This window comes from Erinaceus europaeus, chromosome 16 (assembly GCF_950295315.1).
Source record: "Erinaceus europaeus chromosome 16, mEriEur2.1, whole genome shotgun sequence".
Lineage (NCBI taxonomy): Eukaryota > Metazoa > Chordata > Mammalia > Eulipotyphla > Erinaceidae > Erinaceus > Erinaceus europaeus.
Genome location: NC_080177.1, coordinates 42,807,233 through 42,820,776, shown reverse-complemented (window position 1 = coordinate 42,820,776; position 13,544 = coordinate 42,807,233). Strand labels below are relative to the sequence as shown.

Here is a 13,544-nt window from a genome sequence, read left to right as displayed (position 1 = left end):
CAGACAGGAAGAAGGAATTAGGCACTCAAGAAGTAAAATTTCCTCAGTGAACTATAACAGCCCCTAAAGAATTAAAATTGTAAGGGACCGGGTGGTGGCACACCTGGTTGAGCGCACATGTTACAGTGTGCAAGGATCCAGGTTTGAGCCTCTGGTCCCCACCTGCAGGAGGAAAGCTTCACAAGTGGTGAAACAGGGCTGCAGGTGTCTCTGTCTCTTTCCCTCTCTATTATCTCCTCTCCTCTCTATTTCTACCTGTCTCTATCCAGTAAATAAATAAAGATAATTTTTAAAAAATTAAAATAGCAGATAATAGATTCTAAAGAGGAGAAAGAAAGGAAGATGAAGGATAAATCGAACACTGATCCTGTGAGGCATTCTGGCTGATGTAAAAAGAATATTTTTAAATGCTAAATAAATTGGTATCTACTTCCCAGAATCAATTTAAAGTTTAGTTATGCTGCTGCTTCATCTTCTTTCACCAACCATGTAAAAACAACTATATATTTATTCTACAAATGTCCTCCCTAAAATCAGATCTATAAACTTACAGTATCAAAACATCTTCTTCAGAATAAATTGCAATGATAACGCATCCTTTTAGATAACTTCCTGCTTCAGTGAAGTATTCTTTTTCTATAAGTACATGTACAAAACAAATTAGAAACATTTACAATTACATGTGCTAGTTAAATAATAAGCAGGTTTACAGGAGCTGGGTGGTGGCGCACCTGCTTGAGTGCCCATGTTACAGTGCGCAAGGACCCAGTTCAAGCCCCGGGTCCCCACCTGTAGGGAGAAACCTTTGCGAGTGATGAAGCAGGGCTGCAGGTGTCTCTCTCTCTCTCTCCCTCTCTACTTCCCCCTTCCCTCTCAATTTCTGGCTGTCTTTATCCAGTAAATAAATAAATATAATAAAAAAATAGAAAAGAAAAAGGTTTACAAATGGAAGTACTTTATTATTAAACAGATAAATATTGAAGTACAGACTTCCCATAATTTATTGTTCAAAAAATGAGTGTTCTTTTCAGGACAGTTGATTAATACAGAAATATAGATGACAACAATCCAAGTTCCCGGAAGATGGCGGACTGAGAAGCTGCTAGTGGCTTGAGCTCCGACCACATTGACAGGAAACAGTAGGATTTTCTGCCTTTAGTAGGCCAGTCAATAAGGGGTCCTAGTGGTGACACCAAGGAGGTGACTATAACTTAACTTGGGTTAAAAAAATACAGCAAAAAGAAAGGGAAAAAAATTTTTTCTTTTAAATTATTATTCCCAAAGCGCACCCATCCCCTTCCCCCCCTCCCATAACCAGTCCCTGGGGACCAGCTCCTAGCAGGCTCCCCTGCTGAGCTTCTTTCTTTACCAAGATTCCTGTCCCACCAGGGGGTATCATTCATTCTAAGTCTATTCCCTTCTGAAACCTTTGGCCTTTTTTCTTTCTAAGTAGCCAACCAGCTGCCTCTGCTCAGGCAGCTCCGCTCCCTCCCTCCCCCACATAGCTAATTAAATAATAAAAAATAAATAAATAAAAAACTCTTTCCTTCTACCGCTATTTTATTACTGTTCTTTTCTTATCTTTTTCTTTTTTTAATCTCTCTTTTTTTCTTTTTCTCATTCTTGTCATCCTTTCTTCCTTAATCCTTCAGCTTTCTGAATTCACTGATACACATTTGGGAATTATTTTGGGGAAGAAATCTAACTCAGAGTGGACTCTCTCTACGTGTATCACTGCTTAGCTTCCCTTCCTCCTCTAGCTACCCCTAGAATATACAGTGGATAGTAGATTGGCATAACTGTCTAGTCCCGATATCCTTGTCTAATCCTGAGGGGTTTTTTTTTCTTTCTTTTCTTTCTTAACAATCAGCTGCCTCTGCTCAGGAGGCTTGAGGCAATCTGGGACAGGTTTTTTTACCCTACTCTATTTTATTATTAATATTATATAAAGGCATATATCTTCCCCCCCCTTTAGGTTGGTCAGAATTAACTCTTTGGGTATCTTTCATTGCTAGGGTAGTGGGCATCTTATCTATTGTGAGAGGAACTTGTCTTGTTACTCCTACCTCCTTTACAGACTCTCCCCTTCCTCCTCCTCCTAGCTAAAAAAATAATAATAATACTAAAATAAAAAATAATCAATTAAAAAATCTTTCCTTTCACTGCTCTTTAATTACAGCTTTTTCTTATCTTTTCTCTTTTCTCTCTCTTTTTTTTTTTAATCTTGTCATACACTTCTTCCTTCTTCTTTGCCTTTCTGAATTTGTGAATTATTTTGGGGAAGAAATCTGACTCAGAGTAGACTCTCTATGTGTGTATCTCTGCTCTACTTCTCTTTCTCCTCTTGTTACCCCCTGAATATACAGTGGATAGTAGTTTTGCATAACTGTCTATTCTTGCTATCTCTTCTTTCTTTTCTCTTCTTTACTTGGACTTGGTTGCTATTTTTTCACGGACTGGAGACATTGTTTGGCTAACTGGTAGTGATTAAACTGCTTCAATACTTGCTTCAATTGCTGTTGTAATTCCTGAGGTTGGTGAGTGCATTTGTCATAAAGGTATTTAGTACAGTGTTGCTTGTACTCAAGACACAACAACTGAGGAACAACAGAGCATAAAAATAAGACACATAAATAAAAAAATGGGTAGACCAAAAACAAATAAAACTGCTACTCCAATGAATGAAGACAAGAGCCCAGAAGAAACTACAAATCAGTCAGAAGTAACCATAGATAAGAAAAGTATGCAAGCAATAATAAATTTATTAATCACAGAAATGAAAACAACATTGGAGGAAAGGAATGGTAGTATTAGGGAAACAACAGTTGAGACCCCCAAGGAAAATACTGATTATCTTGAGGCAATCAGAGAACTGAAAGCTAAAATAGCTGTAATGAAGAAAGAAGCTGAGGCAAGGGAAAGCAGACTAACAGAAGCAGGAAACAGAATTAGTCAGACAGAGGATGAGTTAGAGAAAATTAAGAAAGAGGTGAAAGAGCTCAAAAAGAGATTGAGAGACACTGAAAACAACAACAGAGACATATGGGATGATCTCAAAAGAAGTAACATTCATATAATTGGCCTGCCAGAGGAAGAAAGAGAGAAAGGGGAAGGAAACATTTTAGAGGAAATAATAGAAGAAAACTTCTAAGACCTGAATAACAGAAAGGACATCAAGATTCAAGAGGCCCAGAGAGTTTCAAACAGAATCAACCCAGACCTGAAGACACCAAGACACATCAGAGTCACAATGAGAAGGAGTAAGGATAAAGAAAGGATCCTAAAGGCTGCAAGAGAGAAACAAAAAGTCACATACAGGAGAAAACCCATAAGATTATCTGCAGACTTCTCCACTCAAACTCTAAAATCCAGAAGAGAATGGCAAAATATCTATCGAGCCCTGAATGAAAAAAGGGTTTCAACCAAGGATAATATATCCTGCTAGACTTTCATTCAAGCTAGATGGAGGGATCAAAACCTTCTTAGACAAACAACAGTTAAAGGAGGCAACCATCACCAAACCGGCCCTGAAAGAGGTTCTAAAAGACCTCTTATAAACAAGAACATCACTATAATACTTGCAATATATCAGAGTAAACAAATTGTTTTTTAGAACAATGGCACTACAATACATTAAATCCATAATATCAATAAATGTCAATGGCTTAAACTCACCCATCAAAAGGCACAGAGTGGGGGGATGGATCAGAAAACATAACCCAACCATATGCTGCTTGCAAGAATCCCATCTGTCACAAGATAAACACAGACTTAAAGTGAAAGGTTGGAAAACTATCATACAGGCTAATGGACCACAAAAAAGGGCAGATACAGCCATTCTCATCTCAGACACAATAGATTTTAAATTAAATAAAGTAATAAAAGATAGGCAAGGACATTACATAATTATTAGAGGATCAATCAGCCAAGAAGACTTAACAATTATTAACATCTATGCACCCAATGAGGGACCATCTAAATTCGTCAAGCACTTACTGAAAGAATTTCAAAAATACATCAATAGTAATACAATAATAGTGGGAGACTTCAATACCCCACTCTCACACTTAGACAGATCAACAAAGCAGAGAACCAACAAAGATACAAGTTTTTTAAAACACAGACTGAATCTTTTTAATATATAGGCTGTGTATTTGATATACGGACTCTCTCAAAAGCCTAGACCAAGTAGATCAGAAGCAACCAATAGCACAGCTATATACAAGATACTGGGTACTGTACAGCAAACCGTAATGAAAGGACTTTTCAAAGTTAACCCAATTACCAAATAATGTTATGATGATATTAACTATCCATTGTCTTTTTGAACCCTAAGACAGCAGGAACCTCACATCTCCACTATAGAGCCTCTACTTCCCCCAGTCCTAGAACCTTTGGATAGGACCCACTTTCCCACATGCCTCTCCAATCCATATCAAATAATATTGCATCTGCCGATCGCAACCTAATCAACACAACAATTGCCACCTCAACATGCTTCACCTCAGACTGTGTCCAGAGACTTCACGTGTGGAATGACTACCCTTCAGCTTCATTACTCGGGTGAGACCTTTCATTTCATAGTATTCTCTAATTCCATTCCAGGTGGTTCACTTTCTAACAAAGTCCCAAAACCTAGATATACACTAGTTTCAGTGAGAGAGAGCACATGTTCACACGTATCCATAAACTACTGCAAAATATATACCTGAAAGCAGAAGTACACTAGAGTTTGCAGTGAGTACCTCCCTAACACTTCCTCTCCACTATTCCAAGCATTGGGTCCATGACTGCTCAACAATTTGTTTGGCTTTGTACGTTAACTCTCTTTTCAGTCACCAGGTTCCAGATGCCATCAGGATGCCGGCCAGGCTTCCCTGGATTGAAGACCCCACCAATGTGTTCTGGAGCTCCGTGTCCCCGGAGACCCACCCTAATAGGGAAAGAGAGAGGCAGACTGGGAGTATGGACCGACCAGTCAATGCCCATGTTCAGCAGGGAAGCAATTACAGAAGCCAGACCTTCTACCTTCTGCAACCCACAATGACCCTGGGTCCATGCTCCCAGAGGGATAGATAATGGGAAAGCTATGAGGGGAGGGGGTAGGATATATGGAGATTGGGTGGTGGGAATTGTGTGGAGTTGTATCCTTCCTACCCTATGGTTTTGTTAATTTATCCTTTCTTAGTGAAATACGTCAGAAAGATAAAGATGAGTATGGGATGATCCCACTCATCAACAGAAGCTGACTAAGAAGATCTGAAAGGGAAACTAAAAGCAGGACCTGATCAAATTGTAAGTAGGGCACCAAAGTAAAAACCCAGTGGTGAGGGATAGACATGCAGCTTCCTGGGCCAGTGGTGGGTGGGAGTGGGCGGGAGGGATGGGTCACAGTCCTTTGGTGGTGGGAATGGTGTTTATGTACACTCCTAGCAAAATGTAGACATATAAATCAGTAGTTAATTAATATGAGAGGGGGGAAATCAATTGTATGTCTCAAAGTTTCTCAAAAGACAAACTGAATCTTTTTAATATATAGGCTATGTATTTGATATGCGGACTCTCTCAAAAGCCCAGACCAAGTAGATTAGAAGCATCCAATAGCACAGCTATATACAAGATACTGGATACTGTACAGCAAACCATAACAAAGGGACTTTTCAAAGTTAACCCAATTAACAAATAATGTGATGATAATATTAACTATCGATTGTCTTTTTGAACCCTAAGACAGCAGGAACCTCACATCTCCACTATAGAACCCCTACTTCCCCCAGTCCTGGAACCCTTGGATAGGGCCCATCTCCCAATCCAAACCAAATAATATTGCATCCGCCGATCACAACCTAACCAACGCAACGATTGCCACCTCAACATGCTTCACCTCAGACTGTATCCAGAGACTTCACGTGTGGAATGACAACCCTTCAGCTTCATTACTCGGGTTCCAGATGCCACCAGGATGCTGGCCAGGCTTCCCTGGATTGAAGACCCCACCAATGTGTCCTGGAGCTCAGCTTCCCCAGAGACACACCTTACTAGGGAAAGAGAGAGGCAGACTGGGAGTATGGACCAACCAGTCAACGCCCATGTTCAGCGGGGAAGCAATTACAGAAGCCAGACCTTCTACCTTCTGCAACCCTCAACGACCCTGGGTCCATGCTCCCAGAGGGCTAGAGAATGGGAAAGCTATCATGGGAGGGGGTGGGTTATGGGGATTGGGTGGTGGGAATTGTGTGGAGTTGTACCCCTCCTACCTTATGTTTTTGTTCATTAATCCTTTCTTAAATAAAAAATTTTTTTTAAAAAAAATAAATAAATAAATAAATAAATAAAATTTTAAAAAATGACAACAATCCTACCATAGACAAATATATTCTATAATTTATATGCTTTATTGTACTCTAATCATACAGAATTATTAAATATTATTTAATTTACACTATGGCAGAGTAAATTGAGATAGCTGTCTTATATGCAACCAGGAAAGAGAAGCAGGTACTAAAATATGCATAATAATCACAAAATTTTAAAGTATATATATTTATATATACACACACATATGTGTATATATATGCATAAAGATAAGAAGACTGAAAATTATAGCACCATAACAATGCCTGCATCAGAGTTTTGCAGTTTGAGGAAGTTATGTCTTTTTTTTCATTTCCCGTATTTTTTGTAATGTTGAACTTCGATGAATTTATCTTTTTTTTTTTTTTTTGTTCCAGGGTTATTGCTGGAGCTCAGTGCCAGCACTAAGAGACACTCCTGGTGTCATTCTGGCACTCCTGGTGGACATTTTTTTCATTTTATTGGATAGGACAGAGAGAAACTGAGAGCGGACGGGGAGACAGAGGAGAGAGAAAAACAGACACCTGAAGATCTGTTTCACTAAAGTGTCCCCACTGCAGGTGAGGAGCCAGGGGCTCAAACCCAGATATTTGCACAGCTCCTTGCGCTCGGTTCCATGTGCATTTAACCAGGTGCACCAACACCTGGGCACCCTTCGATGAATTTATCGATCAGCCCTTTTCTCATTTGTCAGAAAATGTATACTCAAAATTAAAATTATCTCTGCAAACTTCTGAGTATATTTTCATAAATGGTAACAAATTCTGGATTGTATTAATGACTACTTTATAATCAAAGTAAGCCTAAACAGTAGATGAGCAAGAGACTTATATAAATGACATATTCTTTTTTATTGTTTTATTAAGGAATTTCTGATTTAGAAGACAGTTGTCATATGGGTAATATTTCTCATATTTCCAGATGTTTTCTTTTCAAGTGAAAGCCAAATGATAGCTCACTGCATGAAAGGTTTAAAGTTCAAATAGAAACAGAAAATGATGGTATAATTGAGGCATAAAGTACATAGCATGCTGAACCCAAAAAATCTGTCCAATAAAAGTCAGCATGATACTCATGTGAGCATCAACACTTCACTATCAGGTAATCATGAGATTTTTTTTCTCTATTGGGGGATTAATGTTTTACAGTCAACAGTAGATACAATAAGTTTGACAAAGGTGGCCAGACTACTAAATGGGGAAAGTAGAGTCTCTGCAACAAATGGTGTTGGAAAAAATGGGTTGAAACATGCAGAAGAATGATACTGAACCACTATATTTCACCAAAGACAAAAGTAAATTCCAAGTGGATCAAGGACCTGGATGTTAGACCAGAAACTATCAGATACTTAGAGGAAAATATTGGCAGAACTCTTTTCTGCAAAATTTTAAAGACATCTTCAATGAAACGAATAAGCAAGTATAAACCTGTGGGACTACATCAAATTAAAAAGCTTCTGTACAGCAAAAGAAACCAATACCAAAACAAAGAGATCCCTCACAGAATGGGAGGAGATCTTCACATGCCATACATCTGACAAGAGGCTAATAACCAGAATATATAAATAGCTTGCCATACTCAACAACAAAAAAACAAATGACCCCATCCAAAAATGGGGAAAGGACATGGACAGAATATTCACCACAGAAGAGATCCAAAAGGCCAAGAAACACATAATAAAATGTTCCAAGTCTTTGACTGTCAGAGAAATGCAAATAAAGACAACAATGAGATACCACTTCACTCCTGTGAGAATGTCATACATCAGAAAAGGTAGTTACAGCAAATGCTGGAGAGGTTATGCAGTCAAAGGAACCCTCCTACACTGCTGGTGGGAATGTCAATCAGTGAACCTCTGTGGAGAACAGTCTGGAGAACTCTCAGAAAGCTAAAAATGGACCTACCCTATGATAATGCGGTTCCTCTCCTAGGGATATATCCTAAGGAACCCAACACACCCATCCAAAAAGATTTGTGTATACCTATGTTCTTAGCAGCACAATTTGTAATAGCCAAAACCTGGAAGATATTCCATGTTCATGGGTTGAAAGAATTAACATTATCAAAATAAATATACTACCCAGAGCCATCTACAAATTTAATGCTATCCCCATCAAGATCCCAACCACATTTTTTAGGAGGATAGAACAAATGCTACAAATGTTTATCTGGAACCAGAAAAGACCTAGAATTGCTAAAACAATCCTGAGAAGAAAGAACAGAACCAGAGACATCACACTCCCAGATCTCAAATTGTATTATAGGGCCACTGTCATCAAAACTGTTTGGTACTGGAACATGAATAGACACACTGACCAGTGGAATAGAACTGGGAGCTCAGAAGTAAGCCCCAACACCTATGAACATCTAATCTTTGACAAAGGTGCCCAGGTTATTAAATGGGGGCAAAAAGATCCCAAGTCAACTCCTATTCAAGGTATCACCAAAAAGCCTTGGTGAGCATTTCTTTCATTCTAAGTTATTTCCTTATTTGTATGTGATGCTAGAGATCAAAACAAGGGTCTAATACATGTGCATTACTGCTGACCTGCTTCCTAGGACCAACAATTTTTTCTGATTTTTTAAGAGAGGAAGAAAGAACAAAGGTGGATTCCAACATTTATAGGTTCTCCTTTCTGCACTTGTGTGGTCCATAGGAGTGGAGGCTTACTTCTGGGCTCTCAATTCTATTCCACTGGCCAGTGTGTCTATTCATGTTCCAGTACCAAGCAGTTTTGATTACAATGGCCCTGAGATTATTTTATTTTAAAAGAATAATGTTTTCTACAAGATTGAAAAACACTATCTGGATGTAGAAAAGCAGACTAAAGTAGCATGGTCAACCATCAGGCAACAATGAGAGTTCATTTATAATGTAAATTTTTAATAAAAAGAAACAAATGCACAAAAATATTCTGTACTACATCAAGGTAGGAAAAAAATAATAAGACAACTAAAAAAAAGTGCAGAGTACCTATACTTTCAGTTCTAACAAAAACAGAATTAAATTCTGGTTAATATTCTTAAGTTTTATCTAAGACAAAAATATAACAGAATATATTTTATTTATTTATTTACTAGAAAAAATCAAGAGCAAAGAGGGGAAAGTAGGGAAAGAGAAAGTGAGACACCTGCAGTACCACTTCGCAGCTTGCAAAGCTTCACTCCTGCTGGTGAAAATCAGTAGTTTGTAACATATGTGCTTAATTGGGTGCACCACCAGCCACCCCCCCATAATATATTTTAGCTTCTTTTTATTTTGATGAATAACAGTGATGCATTATAGTAATATTCCCATATAACTCCCTATACAGACTCTTCAAGTGTCCATTTATTTAGATACTCTATCTTTGTAACTAAGACTATAGAGCTCACATGCAGATCAATTTCCACTAAATCAGACTGAAAGTCCAACTCTGGATATTTATAAAACTAGGCATATTCTTCTCCTTTGTGAAAACTGCATATATCAGAACATATGTCAACAGCAAAGAGAAATAATCAATTATATAAATATTATATTATGTAAAATATTATATTTGGGACATAATATTGATTACTTCTACTATTTAAGAGCTTAACAATAAATATAGTTTAATTGCACAAAATAAATACATTCGGGAATATGCTTTCCACTATCACATTAAATTTTCTACCTGTCTCAATAGAAAAAGTCAAGAAGCAAGAATACTCCCAAAACTAAAAGCACATCTAATGTCTAGATCATCATTACTACACTAAACAAAAGAAACCTGGACTCAATGGAAAAGTGACCAAGAATATCTTCTGACAAAATAACATATCAAAAAATGTGGAGACCTGTCAAAAGGACACAGGAAAGTTAAACTGAAGGGATGCAAACTGACCAAGTCTGGAACAGCATGAGCAAATCAAATACAGTAAGAATTCAGGAATCCATACCAATGAATGAGAGGGTTTTTTTTTTTTTTTTTTTTAATGTGGCATCAGAGAATGAGCTCAAGTGAGATAACAATGCTGAGTTGTTTCCTGAAGTCAATTTTCTCATTGTTTATTTGAGAGAGAGATTAGGTAAGAGAGGAAGAGATAGAGAAGAGAGTCACTACAGTACCACTCCACCATTCATGGAGTTTCCACTGCAGTCCATCTGCAATCATGATGCCAGGACTTAAATCCAGAACTTCGCAAATAGTAATGTATGTTCTCTATTGTGTGAGCTATCTCTAGACCATGAAAGCTATTTCTTACAGCAGTGTGGCATCTAATAAATGTAGAAGCAATGATGACATTAGAAAACTTATATGTGGCATGTATCATACTATTGATAATATTGTTCTTAGGCAGTGGATTCTAAAGCATAAATGCAGAAGTATAATGAAAAATAAGACATTTACTAAGTTTTTAATTATCTCCCTGAAAAATACTTATTATTTACAAAGGAAAAAAATAGTAACTTTGCTATAGAGGGATATGGAAGATGAACCAGTGGAAAAAAGAGAGACATTTCTGTTCTCATGGAACATGTTAGCCTTCAAGCCATGAGTATCTGTATGAAAAACAGATCAACATCTGCCACAAAGTACTCAATAAATTTCAGTGGTTAGATTTAAAAAGTAAATTAAAAGCATACATTAAAGTTAATAAATTTGTATGTCCTTTAGTTTAATACATTCTTCCTACAGAACAACAACAAAAAAAACAGCAAGGAGGAACTAATATTAACTGGCTGAAAACACTGGTGTCTATCAAGTAAATTAACATTTATATGCATATTTTATTCTGGTACAACAGAAATAACTGTATATAATCTAATATAATGCTTTTGAATTTTGTTGAGTCACACGTAAAATTTATCACTTGTATAATAATGTAATTACATTTTTCCTTATGCTAAACTCCTGTATTTAAAAAATATGAAAAATCCACTTAGTATTTATAATCACTTAGTATTTATAATTTTCTCTATGAGTCAGCATAGAGAAACTTGTATGTTACCATTGATTACATAATGTCAAAATTTCAGTTTCTGGTTGTTACCATTTTGCTCAGGGCTGTTTTATTTTCTAGAAAGGCTACCTAACTATCCCCCACTTTTTATTGCTCAATTCTTTTCCTTGTTTTAATGATTTTATTGCACATGTGCTTCTTTCTTGTCTGATGACTAAAATTTTTCTGGCAAATTGCCCAGTACAAATAATAAATGGGCAGCAATACCTAAACTAGATAGAAAGAAAAGTCAATAGTGAGAGGAAAAACACTAGGGAAGGAAAAGACAAAGGAATAAACACAGTCAAGACTAGGGAACTGTGTAGTGGGAGTGCACAGGACTTGTATGTGAAAGGTCCCAGGTTCACCACCAATAGTCACAGATAAGTGGTACACTGATCAAAATAAAGAATTAAATGCAAACAAGTAAAATACAGAGTAATTCAAGTTTCATAATTTTAAAAAAGAAAAGAGGGGCCGGGTGGTGGTACACATGTTGCAATGTGAAAGGACCCAGGTTCAAGCCCCAGTCCCCACCTGCAGGAAGAAAGCTTTGCGAGTGGTGAAGCAGGGTTTCAGGTGTCTTTCTGTCTCTTTCCCTCTGTCTTCCCCTTCCTCTCAAATTCTGACTGTCTCTATCCAATAAATATATAAAGATAATAAAAAAAGATTTATTTTCAAAAGAGCAACAGAAAGTGAGGTAGATACCAGAGCATTGCTCATTTCTGCAAGGGACTGACCTTGGAACATATGGGGCCCAAGGCATGAATATGTTATTACTATGCCTGACCCTCAGGATTTTTTTTTAAATCTCCCCTGACCTTATTTCATGAGTGCTCATAAATAGAATATAAAAAACATTTTTTAAATAGAGGCAGAAAATAACAGAGACCACAGCACTAAAGCTTCCTTCAATACAATGGGCACCAGGCTCAAACCTGGGTGATACAAGGGCCAAAGCAATGCAGTATCTAAGTGTTCCGCCAGCCCAAGAGGTACGAATTAAAAGTTTTAGTGTAAATTGGTCCGACCCTTATGGAAAACAATCCAGAGATTTCTCAGAATACTAGAAATAGACTATCCTATGACCTAGTAATTTCTCTCTTGGGGACTTACCCAAAGGAAACAAAAACATTTACCCGAAGAAATCTATGTACACCTATGTTCACAGCAGCACTATTTATAACAACCAAAACCTGGAAGCAACAACAGATGAATGGTTAAAAATACTCTGCTGGGAGTTGGGCAATAGTGCAGTAGGTTAAGCGCACATGGCCCAAAGCACAAGAACCAGCGTAAGGATCCTGCTTCGAGCCCCAGACTCCCCACCTGCAGGGGAGTTGCTTCACAGGCGGTGGAGCAGGTCTGCAGGTGTCTGTCTTTCTCTCCCCCTCTGTCTTCTCCTCCTCTCTCCATTTCTCTCTGTCATATCCAACAATGACGACATCAATAACAACTACAACAATAAAAAAACAAGGGCAACAAAAGGGAATAAATATTTTTTAAATACGCTGCTAAATATATATATGGGAATACTACTCAGCCATTAAAAATAATAGTCATCTCCTTTGAGTCATCTTGGATGGAACTTGAAAGCATTATGCTAAGTGAGATAAGCCAAAAAGAGAAGGACAACTACAGAATGCTCTCACTTATAAACAGAACTTAATATATAGAGATGGGAGAGGGAGAGAACACAAAGTGAAAAATGGACTAGGCATGGTGTATTTCATCTAAGCAAAGGACTCTGGGAAAGGAGTTGGAGAGAGGAACAGGAGAAAACTTTGGGGTCTTGGTGCATAATGTAATTATGTTCATGTGTCAATGACTATAAGGGCCATTCAATAAAAAGAGAGAGATTATAGTTAGAAAAAAGCAAGAGTTGAGGGATTGGTTTTCTTGTAGCTGGAAAATATTTCTCATGCCTTCTTTTAGTGGTAATGTAATCTTTCAGTGGGTGCTATTACAATGAGCTATTGTTTGTACTCACCATTTGAAAGATTTTTTCCCCCTCCTATGGAAGGAAGCAAAGATCACCTAGGAAGTAATACTATAATCTAGTAGTGTGCCTCTTCCTTGCTCAGACATTATGCCTTCCTAAATCAGATGAACAAGTTATGAAGCTGATAAAGGCATTTATTTTGAGGGGACTAGATAAAACTGCTCTTTAGGAACTTTCCTATTTTATACCTTCTTTTCTGTATCATTATTCAGTTTAGCAAATA

General features: G+C 37.4%; 1 protein-coding gene across 4 annotated transcripts in view; it reads right to left on the bottom strand.

Moving 5' to 3' along the window:
• The window catches only part of TXNDC16 (thioredoxin domain containing 16), a 104,275-nt gene that overhangs the window by 13,773 nt on the left and 76,958 nt on the right, over positions 1-13,544 (bottom strand). For all 4 annotated transcript variants that reach the window (XM_060174959.1, XM_060174958.1, XM_060174957.1 and 1 more), the window contains one exon: positions 552-636. In XM_060174959.1, the coding sequence (XP_060030942.1) occupies positions 552-636 (85 nt within the window). The remainder of the gene's footprint in view (positions 1-551; positions 637-13,544) is intronic.